The 21,823-nt window shown below is 28.4% G+C and overlaps 1 protein-coding gene across 1 annotated transcript; it reads right to left on the minus strand.

Moving 5' to 3' along the window:
* Positions 1-5,045: 5,045 nt before the first annotated feature.
* LOC129611517 (acyl-protein thioesterase 1) lies at positions 5,046-16,928 on the minus strand. Its single transcript, XM_055524700.1, has 5 exons — positions 16,715-16,928; positions 16,592-16,623; positions 16,040-16,427; positions 12,171-12,326; positions 5,046-5,300 (listed from the first exon to the last, which is right to left on the minus strand). Exons 1-5 carry the CDS (start codon positions 16,757-16,759, stop codon positions 5,268-5,270), a joined length of 654 nt encoding a protein of 217 aa, XP_055380675.1. The 5' UTR covers positions 16,760-16,928; the 3' UTR covers positions 5,046-5,267.
* Between the last annotated feature and the right edge of the window lie 4,895 nt (positions 16,929-21,823).

Below are 21,823 nucleotides of genomic sequence, written 5' to 3' on the forward strand. Positions count from 1 at the left end.
ATTGGTTTGTTCCCAATTGTAACGCAATTTGTCTATTTGACACGTTATTGTAATATAATGCCAAGATGTTCACTTTTTGTTCCGGGGATAGCACCAATTTTTCACTAATTTTTTGTACATAACTTGAACTTGTTCTAACAATCACATAAATTTAAATAACTAATAACAAAATAACTGTTTTTTTATGTTAGGGGAAGAGAGAAAAACAAAAAACAATTTTCACTATTTGATTCGATGCGGCCACTTCAACGGCAAACTTAATTTAATACAAAATTTCGAGAAAAAAAATTAAGTGCGACGGTTTTTTTGCTGTTACATATACATATGTACATATTATATTTAAATACTTTTCCCGTATGAATACCTACTACATAGTTCAACATATTTCTGAGAAGAATGTATTCCAGAGAAATGTAATGGTAAGACCTTATTTTATATGGGTTTTTTTAAATCGAAGTGGCTATTTTTTGAGAAGACATATTAAAATAAATTCTCATTTTGTATAAAACAGGTAAAATTTCGAAAATATATTTGAAAAATCAAAAAAATATATTAATATTTTCATTCATAATCACTTTAAAATTTTTGAAATACATATAAAACAGCGGAAAAGCAACAAGCACAATCTTCGCCTTCAACGTTTTATATGCTACTGAAAGCATTTCATTGTTTTTAAGTGAACAGCTTTTTTTTCTGATAGGGTAAGTTAACTCAAGATATGGGAAGTACCTGTAGTGTCAAGTTGAAAATATAATTAATGAAAGATAATTATTAAATATTGATATGAATATATAGTAAAGTATTCATAGTAAAATTAAAAAAATATATCTAAAATACAATCAATTATTATTTTTTAAATACAAATTTTATATACCGTGACTTCAATAATGCTGTAAAAAAGATTTAAGTACGGTATCAATACGGTTGTAGTACCGTCTCAAAGCTTTCAATACCTTTACATTGTAAAAAAAACTACTAAAGCTTTTCGTACATTTTGAAATACAATTTTTACAATCCCCTCTATTATGTATATCGGTATCGGCCGATAAACGATAATTTATCGGCAAAATTTTGTGTTTGTATTACCAACATTGTTTATCGGTAAATTTTATCGGAGTCAGGAAAGCTTTTTTTCCCTGTATAGGAAACGTATTAGCTGGTATTATGAAAACGATAAATTGTCGGATTTTCCCCGATTTAAAAGCGGGTACAAATTTTTAGACGACAGATTTTTTTTTTTGCAATATCTTCATTTTATCAAGGAAACTGGTGTAATTAATTGCTTTTTTAAAATGTAAGCATTTTTTCTAAATTATTTTTTTTCAAAATGTTATTCATATATTTTATTTAGGTTTAAAATCGTAAGCAACAAAAAACAAATTGCACGGTTAGTAGAAAAAATGGAAGAGGACTTAAACCTGGCAAGGAATGATAATCTGAAATTCTGGATAAATCTAAAAAATGTGTACATATTATATAAATAATAAAATCAAATAGGTACATAAACATACATTTTGTTGTCTAAATCCAATGGATTAGTTGAATCTCTTATATGTCGTCTTTGAATAGCTCGCGTTTCTTCACTAACTAACGTTTCTTCACTTTCAAAATATAATGCGCGCGACATTTTCCCAATATATGTATATTTTTATTTTACAAATTTAACAGAAAATAATTTGCTTACAACAACTTTTTAGCACATTAAAACCAAATTCAAAATAATTTTAAAAATTTTTTGAAAATAACTTTTGAAAGAAAACAAATGTCATTGGAAAAAAAAAAGTTTTTCTCCAATTTACAAAAACAAAGATTTATATGAAAAAGCTTCTTTTAATCAGTTGAAATATTTTTATCGGTATCGGTTCATAATACAGAAGAAACCTAAAACCGATTAGAACTGCCGATAATATATCGGCCGATACCGATGTTCATAATAGAGGGGAATATTACTACATACTTTGAAGTTTGTTTAAAAATTTCAATTTAAAGTTCTTTGCAAATGTTGATTTTTAATAAACGTTACCAAGTCATTAAAAACGTTGCGTTTTTATGCTGCATTTTATGCTAATTTATTTAATTGGCTATTTATGGCAACACTTATATGACAAGTTATAAGAAAAGCGTGCTCGATTTTTTCGATACCCGATGTACTTTTATTTTACGACGCCACTACGTGTAAAACGCATTCAGGAAAAGTGTAGAATGTCAAGAGCTTTTACTAAACTTTTTGAAATGTGATACTTTGTAAAATTTACGACGTAAGCGTATTATTGAAGTCACGGATACACTTCTAAATTTTACCTTTATTTTTCAGAAAAATTTTTAAAACTTAATATATTACCTAAGTAAAAAAATATTTAAAAGGTTTTGGAAAATATAATAATATATTTTTATGACCGGATTCGAATATATTTTTTATTTTTGAAATAGTATCTTAGCAAATGACTCAAAAACTCCGATTGTAAAATAGGTGGTAGCTCCTGATATAAATTTTTTGTCCGTTTGCATTTACTAGTAAGATTCATACACAGGCAGGGCGATTTTATAAACAGATTGCTCTTGTTTACCTGCTAATAAAATGTGAAAGAAGAGCACAAAAAAATTTTTGAAGCACTCAATATCACATGTTTCAAATAGTTTTAAAATAATCATTTAAAAAAAAAAATAATTCAAAGTAGGTAAAAATTATTCAAGAAATTATTTGAAACAATTCTATAAGTAACGTATAAATAACCGAAATGAGATAACTCAAATTGTTGAAATGTGTCAACCTATATTACTTTTAGTAACATTTTTATTAGCCGACACTACTCAAATTACCTTATTAGGAAATATAAAATGTACGTGAAAAATCATACATCCTTCCTCATTAGCATTTGAAACCATACTGAAATATGAATTTGAAATTTTTATATCATTTTTTCTTTCCTGCTATCTTTCTTTCTTTTTCGTGCAATAGAATTTAAATGGATAGCTTTTTAAAAAAATGGGTATGATATCCTGAGATTTTTCGAAATATTAAACTCTTTTTTACGTAAAAAAAAGAAAAAAATCTGATGTAGTCACCACATAACCGACCGCATTGTGTATTAGTCTATGTATTAATCTACTTAAATGAAAGTGTTACAGAATATTATAAAAATGTCTGTTAAATACTTCTTTCCAATTTTTAGGACATTAGTAAGCTATTAGTTAACATACCTAGAAAAATGTAAATTTGGCTCTTAGTAAAGTTTCGCTTTCTGCTACCCTAATTCCCTGAAATGCTCGCCAGTTAGTTTCGGTAACATCCAGAACTCAAATATCAAATTTCAAGAAATTCCATCAACTCGTTCCGTAGATATGGTGAAAAATGTAAAATCGGCCCGCAGATCAGTTTTCGAGCCCTGATCTTTCCAAAAAATTTACATGTTCATTGTTTTAATACGAGGAATTCAAATATTAAATTTCAATGAAATTGCTTGATTATTTCTCTTTATATACACAAAAGTGTATGTTTGACCCGTAGTAAACGTCTAGTTGCCGATGCCTGATCTTTCCAAAAAATTTGTATGTTCATTGTTTTAATACTAGGAATTCAAATATTAAATTTCAATGAAATCGGTTGATTATTTCCCTTTATATACACAAAAATGTATATTTGGCCCGTAGTAAACGTCCAGTTGCTGATGCCTGATTTGTTCCAAAAGCTAGGAATTTTCACGGACGGTCGAGCTGAGCTTATATATAAAATTTCAAGTAAATCGGTTGAATATTTTCTTCAAAATGTAAAACAGGCCCGCTAAAAAGTGCAGTTCCCGAGGCCTGATATATACCAAAAGTTGATCAACCCGTGCCATGGTAGAAATAAACTTACATATAAAATTTCATCAAAATCGGTTCAGCCGAACTTGAGATACACGCGTGCACACACAGACCGACAGACCGACAGGTTGCTAAAAATAGTTTATTTACACTTCCCTACTATGGAGAAGTACCTTCCCACCGAAAACTCGATATGCAAAATTTGTTGCCATCACATAATTACACAATACGGTCGGTAAAAATAATAAGAAATATGATCAGTGACATTTAAAGAAAAAAAGGCGAACGAAGCCAAAATTTAATTTGTAAAAAAAATTGAGTATCGGGACTTGTTAGATGTACAGACATTAGTTCAAAATTTGAAGCAGACATATGTATCTACAAGTCTTCTTAAATCAAATTACATTGACAAAAAGCGTTACAACATTGACATCACAAAAAATCAAGGCCTAGACCTTGTTGTTGTGAATGTATATATTTTTTAAAATTGCAAATATATTTTTGACGAAATGAAATTTCTGAAAAATCATTTTTTTTTGTTGTTTCTTTTTTAGAAAAAAGGTGATTTTTGTCTCTTTTCATTTCGAGTTTTCTATACGAAAAGTTGACTTACCTAAAAATTTTTATAATACTCATAAAATGAAATTTGGAGTTTTCTAACAACATATCAAAAATTTTATATTATATTCAACTCAATTTTACCTATAATTTTGACTTAATATATTTTAGAGTTTTTTCCACATTTCGTATTTCTGTCAAAGGATCATTGTAGTTATTTTTCTGAATAATCTTTGTTGAGTCTGCACTTTACTGATAACCATGTCCAGTTTACTATATTTCCTATATTATTCACTATATTCTGGCAGCAAATTTAGTCGCTTCTTGAGGAATTCAAGCTGATTTAAACGAAACTGGAGAAGCAAAAAGATTTCACCCCAACAAACCTAAATATTTGAGGAGCCACGTCAACCAAATCTAACTTGCTCAATGATTACAAGACCTCAAACCCTTTTGAAATACATGCATGCATATAACGCGTATTCATTAAGAGGGCGAATATAACGCTTGTCTAAGACACAAAAAATTATGCATATTATATATATGTATTGATATATACACAAATATGTACAATAGAAATACAACGATAAACACTAATTCTATTTTATTTTGATTTAATTTTCAAACAGACAAACCCATAACGCAACTTTTATGTATGTAAATAGAATATAAGCACATTTACATATGTATAGTATATATTTTATATTTTAATCAATACGAATTCAGAGCATTATAATTGATGTCTTAATTCAAAACACATTTTATTATGTATGCATTACGCAGATTTCAATTCTATTTTATTTTGTTCCAATACTTGATCTTAAATTTCTTGTATATACATATTTACTTTTGAATTTAGTCCTCTTAATCTGCTTGAATAACAGCCTCTTAGCAACAACAGCCTCTTATTGATTTTGTGTCCAATTATCTATAAACATCTAAAAAAAAACTTATTAAATCAATAATACTCTTATCCATGCAGTAAACGTATACAAAATTAAAAAATTCATTTTAAAATTCATTATTTAGACTCTGTTAGGGTTTATGAAGGTGATTCATGCGCTCCTACAATTTATAATAGCTTTTTGTGAAAATTTGGTAAGAGAATGATTTTCTTTTTGTGAGTATGTAATACCGAAAACTACTTCAGTTAGAGTTAGTCTCCACAAAAACTCGAAAAAACTCGATTTTTTCAGCATTCTTATTTATTAGGTTTTTAAAAGTAATATAGAAAAGTATAGAAAACTTAATCGTTAAACTGATAATTTTATATATGTACCTATTTCAAGATAAACCTATTAAGTTATCTTAACCTATATACCTATTAATAGATAGGTATATAGGTGAAGTTATCCTATTAATAGGTATATAGGTTATAAACCTATATACCTATTAAGTTTCAAAATAAATAATACAAAGAAGTCGAAAAATTATTAAAATGTAATTGTGGTTATTAAAATTAACAGTACGAGAGAACACAGCCCAAGGATCCCCAAACATTAATGCGGTCGAGGTAAAACCATTTTGGAAATCAGTGGCCGATGAGATAAACAGCTTAGGCCCCAAATAAAGATACGACAACTTGGAAAAAAATAAGTAGAAAGTTATTTTATTTTCAATAACACACAAGCAAAAAAATGTTGATGAACCGAATTAATTCATAAAAGCTAAACAGTGAATTGGTTTTAATAGTTTCGATAAAGTTACTAAATCCAACAGAACTTCAAGTTCATTACAAAAAATCAATTTCATTCACCTCTAATGAGGAGGAAGTACCAAGTTTTGATACTGACTCTTCTACCTGGGTCACCAAAACTAAAAGGTGGGTAAAAAGCGTAAAGCAGGAACATCTCTAGTGATAACCACTAACGAAATTAATATATATGTATATTAACGATAAAGACGTTAATAACAAGAAATCAAATGTTAAGGAACGAAAACCACCCCCTGTTAACGTAGAATGATGATATGAATCATCAGAATCACAATTGTTATTATTTTTTTCCTTTTATATACATACTAGAATAAATTCGCATATGCCCATACATACAGAATATTATTTCATACAGCTGTATATATTCAATCCCACATAGAAGCAAATACGCAAAAAACATTCAAAAATACACAATATGTACACATAATTTTCATTGTCTAATATGGATAAGATCAACACTCACATGTTGCGTACACATATAATTATTTCATAAAGCAAAATTTTTATTTTGCTGAGATTGCTCGTACACATATAATTATATCATGAAGCAAGATTTTTATTCTGCTGAGTGATCGTCCTGGCTACACTCGTTCGTACACATTATATTTAAATTGTTTCATATATGCAAAATATTATTTATGCTGAGTTGTCGCCCACTCACCAAACAAACAAACACATTATTATAATGTATTACTTTTTCTGTATACTACATATTGCATTAGTGAACAACAAGAGCAAAAAAAAACAAAAATTAAGAATGACAATAGAAAGAAATTAGAAAGAGAATGAGAGCAATATTCTTAAATAATGGAATGCATAACTTGATATTGAGATTGAGTATACCAATATTTTCTTTTTGTTTAACAAAAAATTTTGAATGAATTTCTACTACTATGTTTTGCTTTCGTTTTTAAAAAAACTGTTATCAATCGCAGAATTAAATATAAATTGGTAATATCCTCTACTTATATTGAATTGAAAAGATGTTTAATAATCAAGTAAAAGTTAAAAATTTTATGTTGAATGGATGTAGTTTAAATCATCCAAACAATGAAAGTAAATGAAATGGCACATAATTTCATACAATTTTCTCAAAAATTAAAACAATTTATCAGCACGACATTTTGAAATTTCAAAACCACAAGTTTTTAAATACCAGTAAATGCATTTATTTTAATAAAATCTTAAAAACTATAATGAACATTATAAAATACTTATACCTATGTACATAAAAAGCTTAGTTTTTAAGTAACAAATTTAAGACCGAATCTTTGAATTTTCCTTAATTTTTGAATGCAAGTCGGAACTTTTTTATACACTGCTTCATATATCAGGCGATTTGTGAAAAAGCCAAATTTTATTCGTAAATTTAAAATTTCGAATAAAATTTCGCTATGTACAATCATTTAAGCATATAAGTAAATAAATTTTTACTTTTTTTTATATTCAAAGAAGCTTTGAAAGAGTTCATTTATTGATATTATTTTTTTTAGAACCGTTTATAGTTAAGTTTAATTTACGCCAAAAAGTGAATTTTTGGTTGTTAAAACCAAAAAATCAAGTTTAAATAATTGAAATAAATCTGATCATAACTACACTAAGACCTCGAGATACGACATCTTCTAATACGACCTTTCGAGTTACGACATGATATAAATTTGGATCATTTTTATTCGGCTTACGACATTGTTCCTAATACGACATTGAAAATTTAAAAAAAAATTGTTTTTTTGACAGATTTTACTGTTTTTTTAATAAAAATCTATACCGAATCTAGTTATAAAACAAAACTAAAGAAGTGATAAAATATCAACTTAATCAGATTTTTTTTATTTATTTTTGTTACAAAATTGAATTTTTTTGGTTTTGTTATTATATTTTGTTGTTTTTTTCAAACTTTGTTACCTTTTTAAAAAAAAAAAGATCAATTATTTTATAAAACAGTTTGTCTAGTTCACTTTTTGTTTCCATACATTTTTTTCCCTCCTCAAACGACAATTCGAGTTACGACATAAATTTCTGGAACCAAAAATGTCGTATCTCGAGGACTTATGGTACTTAAAATATGGTTAATTAACATACCTTGTTGTTGAATTTATAAAACAAAAAGCTGAAAGCTTAAATACAGGTTTTAATTCTCTAATTAACCCTGCATTCAGCATAATAAGGTTACAAGAAAATGCTTTATGACGCACAATGTGCAATACCTATTAAATTTTGTTCACAGTAATAAAATAGGTGAAACCGTGGAAGAGGGGGGGGGGGGGGTATTTTTTAGAAACCGCTTAGCGCGACGAATACATCAGGGCCGTGTCTGGGTATAATCGGAAAGTAATCGATGCAGCATCGATGCGTAATCATTTAAAAATTATCTACGAAAATGCATCAATACTTTAAAGTTTAATGTCCAAAAATGTCAAAAAAAACATTGTATGCGCATCATATTAAATCAGGTGTGCATCAATTTTTTGTGATTTTGTATTGATGCAAAGTTTTTTTAAATACAAGCTGAGAAGTTTCTCAAATAGAAACTGAATCATTTATTATTTTAACTTAATAAATAATAAAGTTAATTACTTCTTTATGCATGGTATTAACATTTTCAAATAAGGTAAACGCATCACATCGGTAAAGCATCAGCAACTTTTGTTTGCTGTATTGATGCACATTTTTGATTATTTTCCGATTATACCCTATACATTAAGAATAATGACATGGAATGGCAACGGTATTATAATATACAAGCTATTAAATCATTCATACAAGTTGCAATTGTGCAAAAAACAAAATTGACATTTGCCTAATTTCCGAAACTCATTTGAGGAAAGAATCCTACATAGCCATTAAAGATTATGCTATCACGCTGAGCATCCAGAAAATTGGGCCTGGGATGGATCAGCAATTATAATTAAAAGCAACTTAAACCATAACGAAGGTAGGAAAATCAAATTAGAATATACGCAAATAACCTCCATCAAAATCAAAACCAAAACAAAGAATTTAAAAGTTCTGCTATATTACTGCCCACCTAAACACAAAATTAAATTAGACGTGTATAAAAATATGATTAGTATACTAGGAAACAATTTTATCTTTAGTGTGATTCTCCTGGCAAGCCGACATGTTGAGTCACTGGCCCAGACAGATCTCCGGATCTAATGAACTTCATTATAACCAACGATATTTCTGGCCATTTTATTAGTGTTATGAATTAAGACATGACCACTCACCGATAATATTGACGATTGGTGAAACAATTATATTTAATCAAGAACCACCTAGATTGACAAACAAATCCACGGATTCGGATAATTCCAAAATTGGCCTTTCATTAATAGTTAAATAAATCACAGGTCAAAATTTAATCAACACGAAAATAACTTTGTTACGTACATTGCTTTTTGTCACATGATTTTTTATTACGGTTGGAATAGTTAATTTACTATATATACACCCATATTGTTAGTCGCGTCAATGACGTGTAAAGAAAAAAAGCTATCACGTCACGTCACCTCAAATATGCTTTTCTGCTAGTCGTATCTGTAGACACGATAAAAATATTTTTAGTAGTGTTAATAGCTGACGTAATTTCACAAAAATATTGAAAATTAAATGACGTGAAAAATATTTTTTTATTTGCATATAAAAAAAAACAAAGAAAGATTTAAATAATAGCTACCGATTTTTTTAATTCCTTGCAACTTCCCACAGTGTTTTAAAGAAGCTTTATATATATTTAAATATTAAATTAAAACATAATTTTTTAGAATTCAAAAGTATTCCAAAATTTCGAAAAAAACGTTTTAAACTTTTACTTAAAAGAATAAAATAAAATTTTTTAGTATAAAAGCAATAAAATAGTTTTTGGAATTAACTCTTCGTCGATTTTTCCATTTTATTTATAGCTAGAAAGCTAGAAAACCTAGATTGCAAATTTTGAGGTGATAAAAGTTTACTATCACATCGCATAAAGAGCACATGTGATGATTTTGACATTTGCTACCACGTCAAGACTAGTACGACCTTTTATTATCACGCCTGCGACTAACAAATTAGAAATACTAAAAGAAGGAGCATCTAACCATTGGTGCAGTGGTTATGGCACCGGTCCTTTACCCGAAGGGTCTCGGGTTCAAACCCCGGTCAGGTCACTATAAAAATTATATTCAATATTATTATAACTTAATATACAATACTAATAAAAAAAAATATTATACAAGTAATTTTCAAATATTCCTAATATTCGATATTAAAAAAAAAAAAAAAAACTAAGAAAAATAAACAGTAAATATTAATAACCTCAAATAATTAATATAAACAAAAACTACGGCAGGCTAGTCACCTACCTAGTTTAAACTTTATGACGCTATGAAACTAGTGCATGAGAAATCATACACTAGCCCTATGCTCCTTCTAGAAGTGAACAAAGGAAAAAAAAAAAAAAAAAAAAAAAAAGAAGGAGCATCTTTGTTTCTATCTCGTTTACACTCCTTAATAATCGTGAAAAAAAACACATAGTGAAGCTTCAGGTGTCTTTATTTGCTCCAAGTCTTGTCAAACTGAAATCAACACTAAATGCCAAATGTTGGTGTTTTTTTTCTTAGAAAATTACGCGCCGCTATATAAAAAGTAAACAAAGAAAGATTTTGTTATTTTATTTATAAAATAGGCATTTTGTAAATAAAAAATTGTAAAATATTTAATAATAAGTGTTAAAAAAAGAATGTTATTTTATAAAAAAAAAAAATTTTTTTTTTTTATGAAAAAAACTTATAAAAAAACTATAACAAATGAAAAAAAGAAAAAAATTTATTAAAAAAGAAAAAGGTGTATAGTTCTAAATTTGAAATCCCATTTACAAAAACAAATAGTTTTTTTTACGTCATATTATAAAAGAAATATTTATTCAATAGTGCTTTGATTAATACATAATTTCAAATGTATAATTACAGTTTTTCTAGAAAAGATGAAATGATGAAATGAATAGGTCCCGATGCCGTTGAATTCAGTAAGTAAAATAAAATATTGACATGAATTATTTATAAAATATTTTGTTTTAGAATGAATTAGTATGTGAAGCTTAATTAATAAGGAAGAACACTGCAATATACCACCTATTTCAGTGAATAATAACAATAATTTTAATTAAAGTTAAAAATTATACTGTTTTAGAATCATTAAACTTTACATATATGTATTAACATTTATTGTTATTAATATTGCTATGAGTTGTTCAGTAAAATTGTCAAACAAAACTGATAATATATTATGAAATTTGAATTTCGTTTAAATTTGATTTTTTTTACAAATATTTAAAATAAATCAATATTTTGAAATATTTTTTGAAATAATTTTTCTTTAAACAAAATTTTAACTAATCCTTCTTACAAATTGTACATATTTAATAATAACTAGCACTTTATTGCTGGAAATATATGCTAGTTTATTTAATTGGTTATTTCTGGCAACATTTATATGACATGTATAAGAAAAGCGTGCTCGATTTTTTCGATACAAAATTTACTTCTATTTTACGTATCCACTACGTATAGAACGCATTTAGGAAAAATGTACAATGTCAAGAGCTTTTACTAAACTATTTGGAATGTAATACGTTGTAATATAATAGAATATAATACGTCGTAGGCGCATTATTGAAGTTTTTTTTGCTTATAACGTCTCTTCCGAAATAGTTTTTCTCAATATTTAAAATATCGGACTTAACACGACTAAATACGAAAAAACACTGATTGTGAGAAATTGTAAACAAAAAAAAAGTCTGAAAAAAGCGCTTTCCTCATAGGCTTCAGATACATAATCACCCATATTTTGTGAATTTTATCACTTAAGGTGATGGAATATTATTGAAAACAATTTTATTTTTCAGTATAAAATTTCTAATTTTGGAATTATTCTTTCCTGAAAATTACAAAAATTTTAGACATACAACGTCAATTGACGTTAAATTCAACATCAATTGAAACATGTATTTGAATGAAGTAAAATGCGAAGAACTTTCATCAAACTTTTTTGAATGTTAGCGCACTTTGTAAAAGTTACGTTTTGAGCGCTTTTTGAAGTCAAAGATACTTACCCTTATGTCTTGCAATTCTTGTTCAGAAGATGAATGCGATAACCCACTGTATGTTTTGAACTGAGTTTGTTTCAAAACTGTTTTCATAATACTAGCTGATAATTGCCCAAACTTGTATGGCAACACGGGGTCCACATCACCGTGAGCTTGAAATATCTATAAACAAAAAAAATACAGTTCTCAACTCACTTAATTCTCTTTTGAAACAGAATTAAATCGAATTTGAAAACTGCAGCTATTGTATTATCTATCACACATCTGCAAGCGTGTGTGCATACTTAAGTTATATAATAATACATATGTATGTACATACAGCAGTTTTCATAACAAAGCTCTTATGTTCTTTTTTTAATATATTTTCAAAGTTTTTTTTAAATACTTGTGTCCTCAACGAAATATGTATCATTCTGACGATTTCTTACCGGCACTTACAGGCCTAAACTAAATTTTTCTGCACCTTATGCGGTACTTGTGATATCATCTTACGAACGTATAATTTTATTTTAGTTTCCAAAGATGTGATATTGCTCAATACAATTGTATTTATAAAGTAATGATTGCAATTCACTTGCACCATACAGGTACGCTTGCTTGTATGGTACGCCATAGTGTTTTTGGTAGAAGTCCATAGTCCATAGAATACAGTTGCGACCGCAATAACCGATTAGAATTGAAGTTTAGTTCTCCCTAATACTAATAATGATTCCATAATCTTAATTTTAAAGAAATAAGAATCAACGACTTCATAGTAGGTACTACATAATCAAAGGCCTCACCAGCGACCATTTTCACAGTACATATGTAAAGGTTGCTCGTTAACAAACTGTAGATTTACATCACTCGAATAATCACAAGTTATTTTATTGGCACTATTAGGTGCTATGCGCATTCTTTAATAAAAAAAATTGTAAACCTTACTGAATAAATATAGAAAGTATTACTTTACGTTTATCACAATTTGCGACTTATTTTGGGATCTAGGTACTCCTATTGAAAAAACACTTTTAATTATACATATATTTATATCCTAAGATTCTTGCTACTAATTACTAAAACACTGCTTCGTATTCAACATGAAACCAAAAATGACTTTAAAATTATATTATATTAGACACGCACCAACATAGAGTCTGTCATCCTCCAATAAATGCATCTCCGATTTTTTTGTGAATTTTGATTCAACTAAATGAGAAACGCACTTACATATAAAAATCCTGCAACAGTTCTCTATAAACACAATAGAAGGAAGAAAAAAGTAATGATTATCTCTACACTCTGTTAATGTTACTCTTTGTTTTCCATTATACAATTTAAGTCAAAAATTATAAAGTTTTTGAATTTATTTTAATATATACTTTTTACAATAAAAACATTTTATCTTTAATTTTTCTACACGATTCCAAAAAAAAGTTTGCTAGAGAAAAAAACCAACGAATTAGAGATATTAGTTGAAGGAACATATTTGTTTCTATATAACTCGCACTCTCCAAAAAATACTATATGGAAAAAAAAAACACAGCGAAACCAAAAACTTCAAGCCTCTTTCTTATTGTCTTTAAACAATATCGTTTTTTTCTTGGAAAAGTCGAGGATACTGGTACAAAGTAAACAAAATTTTTTTAAGAAATTAATAATAAAGATAAACAAGTACATGTTGTATTTGTAATTAGTAAAAGTTTTATCACTTTATTTAAAAATTTGTGTTTTTTGTGACTGAAAAATTACGAAATGTATATAAAACGACTATTATTATATAAAAATTATTTAAAAAAATGTCAATTACAACTAAATTATTGCAAAAATAATGTAGAATATTTTTATAATATTATTCTCATTTGAAACAATAAATGGGTGTTACCATACACATGTGTATTTTATGTAAATTTCGTGAAATGTTAGTTAAACAAACAATAAATTTCGAAGGCAATTTAATATGGAAGGTAAGATCAAGGTAACATCAAGAACTATTGTAAAATATTTAGGTGACAAAATTCAAACAGACAATGTAAGACATAACTTATACATACATATATATTTTATTATTTGAATAAAACATAAAGGTATGAAATTAAAAATTTCTGTATAAAATAAATAAACTGATATTAAAAAAAATTAGTGGCTCCCAGTCGCTAATTTTCGTAGTCACCGAAACTGCTTACACGAGCAGGCACACAAAAAATCATTAGCCGACAAATTAAACCCAAACCCAAACAGGAGGACCCAAATGACCGGCCTGACGAAAAAAAATAACAATCAAAAGAACAAAAACGAAGCAATACCGGCAAACCCTCTTCAATTTAAAAAAAAAAAAATAAAAGCAAAAGAATCTCTACGAGAAAATCTCATGACCCCAAAATTAGAGAAAAACATAATGTCATGTAGAATTTTTTCAAATGTCTTACTTTTAAAAGAACACAATTTCATTTTCGAAATTAGGATTTAGGGGGGAATACTTAGAAAACAATTTTTGATTGGAAAAGTTTTAATTAATTTTTTTTTTAATTTTTTACAAACGATCGGAGCTAAAAAAAATTCTGGAGCTAGAAACAAAGCATTGGAATATTAATAACAATAACCATTTAAATATTGAATATAAATTATAATGTAAGTTCATAACACTAGGTTTTACTCTTTAACTAAAAACTTAAAATTTTATTTAATGTAGGAATACTTGTGTTTACGTACATATTAATACACTAAGTCCTCGAGATACGACATCTTCCAATACGACACTTCAAATTCAGTTGTTAATAATACAAATTGAAGTGATATAGGTACATATCAACTTAATCAGATTTTATTTTAGTTTTTGCTACAAACTTGAATTTTTTTGGTTTTTTTAATGCCATATATGTATATCTATCAGGCCATCAAGCTGAAATTATTTTCAGAAATTTTCAATCCGATAAAGTTACAAAAACTTTTCTTAATATTATATGTTTTCGAAGTATGCCGATTGAAATATTTTTTTAATATTTTTTGTGAAATTTTTATGTATTTTTTATTCTCATTTTATTTAGTATAGTTTTAAAAGCCATCAAGATTATAATTACTTTTTTTTTGCTTTTTTTTCAATACCTTTTTTAATTCTGTTTCTCATTCAAAAATTTTACTCTGTAATTCAGTACCCTTTGGAAGAGACAAAAATGGTTGTCTGCGCTAGAAATTGCAATTTTTTTTTTAAATCCATTTTTCAGATGAAATTTAACAACCGATTTTTTTAAATTTAAATTTTAAATTTAAAAAAAAAGTATAATCGGTAGATCCAAGAATGTTAATCAATTTCCGTCACACAAATAAATTTGTGTGAAATAATAAGCTCCATGTAAATTTGGAATTTATTTTTGATTTGTTCTCTGGGCTTGATGAGAACAGATATATATGGCATTAGTTTTATTATTCATTAATTTTGACATAGTTTTGTTTGGTAAATTATATTATAAAATAGTTTGTCTAACTCATTGTTTGTTTCTATACATTTTTTTTCTCCTCAAACGACAATTCGAGTTACGACATAAATTTCTGGGACAAAAAGTGTCGAATCTCGAGGACCTAGTACCTCTATTGGGCCATGGATAGGTATGCATATTTACTTTAAAAGATTAAATGTATTTTTAGTTTTTACCGACATAGTTGAGCTTAGTTTAAAGTTCATATTAAAATGTTAAAGGATTACAAAACAAAGAATATAACATAAAATATAAACTTTCTAACTGAAAAATTACTATTTTCCATGCACATACATATGTAAGTATGTATATGCATGCATACATATACATAATGTATATATTGCGAAAGTTTAACGAAGTTCTCATGAAGATAGTAATAGCTGCAGTTTTAGAAACAATTTAAAAATATAAAAACCTGACCGGTATTTCATCATATTGCACCATGTATCCGGGAAATTGCTTATGCATCGGTAACCAGCACGATAGAGCAATTACACCACCCAGTGGCCGACTGAACGTTAGCGCCGAGTATAAAGCTAAAGCCCCGCCTTGAGAAAAGCCACCAAGTAATATACGGTTTGACGGAATACCTTCTGCAATTTCCTTGTCAATCATTTGATGTATATTGCCGGTTGCTCTTTTGATTCCTTCTTCATCTTCAGGTCCAGATATGTCTAATGTTCGTAAATCAAACCAAGAAGGCATTTGAAACCCACCGTTCAAAGAAACGGGCATTGTTGGGGCAGTAGGACAAATTACTTTCATGTGAGATGGCCTTATACTCCCAACAGCGGCACTCCAACCATGGCTAATTATAAGAAAATTGTATTCGTACATGCACAAAATTGTTTCGTTACAGTATTGAAAAATTACATTATTTTAAAAATTTCTACTTTTGAAGTAAAAAAAATAATGATTTTATAGGCACCTAAATATGAAGTTTTTTCAACTATGCTACACCATTTTACTTACCCGGTATCTCCCAAACCATGCAAGAATATAAGCTGAAAGAAAATAACATTCAAAGTGCATATGTAGATACTTCCAAATATTTATACGTTGTATATTTTACAACTTAATAATAAATTTTCTTACAGTAGAAGTATGTTTTGCGGTTGCTTCTAAAATTATTGGATTCATGTTTATAATTTATTCAGGTACTAAAAAGTTGTAAAAACAAGCTCACTAAACTATTTTCATACGTTTTTTATAAATTAAAATCAATTTTCCAATCTAATCAACTATTTCCTCCAACACCATTTTCACAAAACTAGGAACGTTACGACTAACTATACTACTGTTGTTCTACTATGTAGTGCTACTTTCGCTAAACGATTTTCACATCTAAAATTTCGGCACTGTGTAAATCGAATATCGCAAATTTGCGTATGCGTAAGTAGCAAAAGTGATACTACAGAATCCTACTTTTGCACATTTTTTAATACTTTTCATTCACTTGCCATTTTGTTTTCGAATTTTATTGAGAAAGTTTAAATTTTCGAAAAAATAAAATTAAACAATGTAAATGTTATATTTATTTTGCTTTATTAAGTAAAAAAAAAACTTGCATTCCAAATTTAGTGCATTTAAAAAAATGTTCCTAATCAATAATTACATGTCAAAATAAGATACAAAACCATCTCGGTTCACAATAATGGCAAAAATTCATGTATTTGCGTCATTTCTCTATTCTTGGCATTGTTGGGTTCCAATTTTATTTTTATGGGACTAAACCACGGCTGACAGAAATACAGTCTTGGACCCTAAGAGAGAGTAACAATTAACAGCTCTTGAACTTACACGTATTCTTATGGGATCTATAGAAGGCCCTTTTTAACACCATAAATCTCCCACAAGATCAACTTTTTTCAAATTTTTTATTAGAAAAACTTAAAATTCAATCTTTTTCTTCTTTACTAGTGCTTACAATCTTAAATGTGTTATCAAAACATTAAAAAAATCGATTTGAAAAAACCTTTTAGGTTCCGTTCATTTTTTTAAGATTTCAATTAATGCTACACTATAGCAAGAAAAAAATAGAGCAATTTTTTTGAAATATTTTGTTGATTAAATTAAAATTACTGCATATGTGAATTCTTTTTATATTAAAAGTCCATATAATTTTTTTAGATATGTATATGATTTTAGTTTTATTAGAAATTATTTTAACATTGTTGGTAAGGCTAATTCGCTAATTTATGTAAACTATCGCATCAGAACTTCAGAACTTATACAACTTATTTCTTTATAATTTTTTTATCATGTTTGTTTTTATATAGAGACGACTTGAAACGACGCGTCTTTATAACGATAATTATATTAAGTTTTATAATTGATAATTATAAAACTTAAAATCAAATAATTACAAACTTAAATTAAAGTCTAATAAAATTTTTATTAACTTTATTTAAGTCGTGCATTCTAGACTGAAAAATATGGCATTAATTTTTTTTATTCACTGTATTATCTTTTTTTATGATAATAGAGTGAAAGAAAAAAGATATGTTGTCTGACATGGCAGTACAAAGAAATGCGGAAAAAACTCGAAAATAATTTAATCAAATATCAAAATTATAGTTAAAATGCTTGAGTTGAAATTTGAATTTTTATATGTTGTTCAGAAAACTCCAAATTATTATAATGTTAGTATAAAAATTTTTAAGTTTTACTCAGCTTTTCGTGGAGAAAACTCGAAATGAAAATATGCAAAAATCATAATTTTTCTAGAAAAACAACAAAAAAAAATGATTCTTCAGAAATGTCATTTCGCCATATGCAATACATATGCAATTTTACAAACACATTCGCAAAAAAGCGGACCAAGCTAAACTCTTTTTCTGTAGCCTCACAAACTTTGGTTATAATAAGTAAAATGGTTTGTTGATCAAGAGCAATTTAAATCTTACCTGTTAAAAATATTTTGCAATCTATATATGTATTTTTTTTTAAATTAAAAATAAGCACCTCCTTAATATACAATATAATCGCAGACAGCTTTATATAAGACTTAACAATACACAATTTACTAATCCATTGATTGTATATTGAAAATTGATCATCGTACTTTTTGTTAAGAAATATATTTTATAGTAGGTATTTTCGAATAAATTAGAAATATTCATGGTGATTTGGGATATTTGAAAAATAAAAAAGGATTAAATACAAAAAATATGCAGAAATTCTTTTATTTCATTTAAATATTAACAAAATGAAATTTCTTGTTCTTACAAACTCGTTACTAATTATAGGTACCAAATTACATTATAATAAATTACAGGTAACAAAATATTTTTGAGGTAAAACCAAAATAGTCCAAGAAAACCTATAATTTTATCACCTAAATTACACAAAATTTTTAAATTTTCTTTTATTTGGGATTAAATTACATACTTAGTTAAATTGTTAAAATCTTAACAACAGTGCTTTTCTACTGCTTGTATTCATTTGTTCCTGGTGACCTCGTTCTTTGGCAAAATAAATGTAGGTATAGCATTTACGTTTCTCTTTTCTCGTAGACTTGCTTCTGCATACTTCCTATTGCATTTTATTTAAATATGATTACAACTAAAACTTTAAAATCTACACCAAATCTTACTAAATTTATTAAGTGATTTTTTTTTAAATAAATTTTAGTATTAGTTTTTTCAAATTCCACCTTTATTTCAAACTAAATATCACGAACACAAGATAAAATTTATTTATATAAATTTTAAATCTTCATTTTATTTAATAACACAAAAAGTTAATATAATTATTCACTAAATTTACGTATTTTCGTAACCGTAATATACTGTATTTCTGAAATTGCAAAAACATATACATAATACGAGCTATTATTGCTCTACTGAGAATAAAAACAAAATAAAATAAAAAAATAAAAAGTAAATATTAACATGTCTTGTACATTATAGGAGTTTATGATTTTAATGTATGACTATTTTAAAAAAGTCCAAATGTTTACTATGTCGTTCTGTCTTTTAAAATACTGTCAGAAAAAACAATAAATTTTTGCGATGCGAACTTGTTACATACATAGTACCAAACCACTTGCGAATTGCGAATTTACATAGTATGTCACCAGAAAGGAGGCAAAGATGGACTTCTATATACTTCGGATACATAGAATGTATGACTTTTAACGATTTAATAATTATTTACTTGTCTTGCTTTGAAAGATAAATCATAGGCCAAATTAAAACTTTATTTGAACTCCATACTTTTTAAAAAATTTTTGAGGAATCACAAAAATAACACTGTCACTTTCTTAACTTTGTGCACTGAATCCTCCATATTTATAACAAATAGTGTGACACACTTTATCGTATGCGATTTTTTTCTCTTCTTTCAAGAACAATTTCATTGTTTAATTTAATTAGCAGGTATGTATATCTATTTAAGTAGCTCGAATTTTTCAAGTTGTTTGTGGTTGAGTCTTTCAAGCATGTTTCAAATAACATGCAAAGAAATTTTTATTCAAAATATTCCATTTTTATTATGAAAAAAGTTAATAAGAGTTATGCAAGCAACAAAGAAATCAAATATTAATAAACTTAATTATTGTAAATTTAAATTAACTACGGTAAAAATTACCCGCGGCCGTCGAACATAAGTCCTCTGTTCAGACATCGCTTTCATCAGAAGCAGAAATGCTGAATGGCGCGGATCTGACAGACAACGACGTGATCATCTTGATCTGGAGGTGGCCCTATTGGACCTGGATAACGATGCAGAGAAAACGTTGACGAAGACATATCAATATTCACTACTCTGAAACGGCATCAACTACGCTTCTTCCCCGATGATCTAGGTATAGTCTTGGTCCAGGAACCTAGACTTGCGCGAGGGAGGATCTATGGGTAAGATAACATAAGGTCGTGCATATTAATTAAAAATAACTTAAATGCTTTTGCATTAAAAATCTTCAATGCCCATTTAGGAAAATGAAGATCTGACTGCAGTCAGTCTTGAAATTGGTGGCAGAATCTTAAGGTGGGCCTCAGTATACCTGCCCTAATATTTCCAGAAGATGTTTCCAGACAGTAATCTGAGGGACTTGATGGAGAATGTAAAGTCGCTCGGCACTGGCCTCATCATTGCCAGCGATGCCAATGCACATCATGTGATCTGGAGAGCTCAGATACCAACGCGGGAGGTGAGTCACTTTTTGGTTTTATCTTGAGTACTAATCTCAAGATAAAATCATTATATGTAATAGAAGCCCAAATCCCACTTTCTTTACTAAAAATAGGCAGGAGGTTATAGATATAACCATTGCTTTCCAGGTTACGAACTAGTAGGTATCGCAAAAAGATTCTTTTTAGGACCATCGCTTTATAGGATTTGAATTCGTTGCTCGGCCAAATTCTGCCGCCAGAAACCGCAAGCGAACTGTTTGGGCGCTGTTCCAAGATGCGTTAAGCAATCTTCTGGGGCCCGGCGTCCCCTTCCGTCCTAGAACGCCTGGGGATCTCAACAGTATGGTGTGCACACTCACTGAGGCCATAAATATTCTCCGTAAAATTGCTGAACTCAATTTAACAGCACAAAGTTCACCAGAATACCATGTGATTGGTACGCTTACAGGGATGACCTCAGGAAGTATAAGAAGCAGTTGAGGAGGTCTCAGAAGGTTTCCTTGAAGGAGTTTTGAAGCCGAGGTCTCCAGACTTGGGAAGGTTTTGGCAAGATACCCGGTCGTGCCAAGTTACTTAATGTGTGCTGGTAAATCTTGCACCAATTCCGGCAGGAGTGTAATACGCTGCGGAGGTCATCTTTCCTTGGCTTAAGATCATCTATGAGTGCCGTATAGACTTAACCTACATTCCAAAACATGGACAGATATTGGGAAAGTTTGTAGACGTATACATAAGGGATAACATTAATCCGAGGTTTATATCTCTAGCACAATATGCGTACTGTAATACTGCTACTTTCCTGGCTCTAATTCTTGATTCGAATTTGAACTCGAGTTCTAACATTATGGAGCGAATAAGCAAGGTGATTATTGCGCTTTGCTCACGTAAAAAGGCCATCGGGAAGAGAAGCTAGATTTATATCGCACAAGGGTCTGGTCTCTCCAACGGTGGGATGTCAGTGCTGTGGTAGGGGTTCTGCCGGGCCAATGTCTCATTGGATTTCTTGGAGATTTCTTGGGTCTAATACCTCGCCTAGTTCGAATGAGGGGTGAAAAAAAAGAAATCCGGC

The sequence above is a fragment of the Condylostylus longicornis genome, unplaced genomic scaffold (genome assembly GCF_029603195.1).
Source record: "Condylostylus longicornis isolate FDR11 unplaced genomic scaffold, ASM2960319v2 ptg000051l, whole genome shotgun sequence".
NCBI classification, from domain to species: domain Eukaryota; kingdom Metazoa; phylum Arthropoda; class Insecta; order Diptera; family Dolichopodidae; genus Condylostylus; species Condylostylus longicornis.

What these genes read in the sequence shown, in the direction of transcription:
- LOC129611517 (XM_055524700.1), bottom strand. Translation starts at nt 16,759, where the DNA reads ATGAATCCAATAATTTTAGAAGCAACCGCAAAACATACTTCTACT. An exon ending in CCGCAAAACATACTTCTACT is followed by an intron (nt 16,624 to 16,714) that starts GTAAGAAAATTT and finishes ATTTTCTTTCAG; the next exon opens with CTTATATTCTTGCATGGTTT. An exon ending in AAGAATTGCAAGACATAAGG is followed by an intron (nt 5,301 to 12,170) that starts GTAAGTATCTTT and finishes GTTTTTTTTTAG; the next exon opens with ATGTTTATAGATAATTGGAC.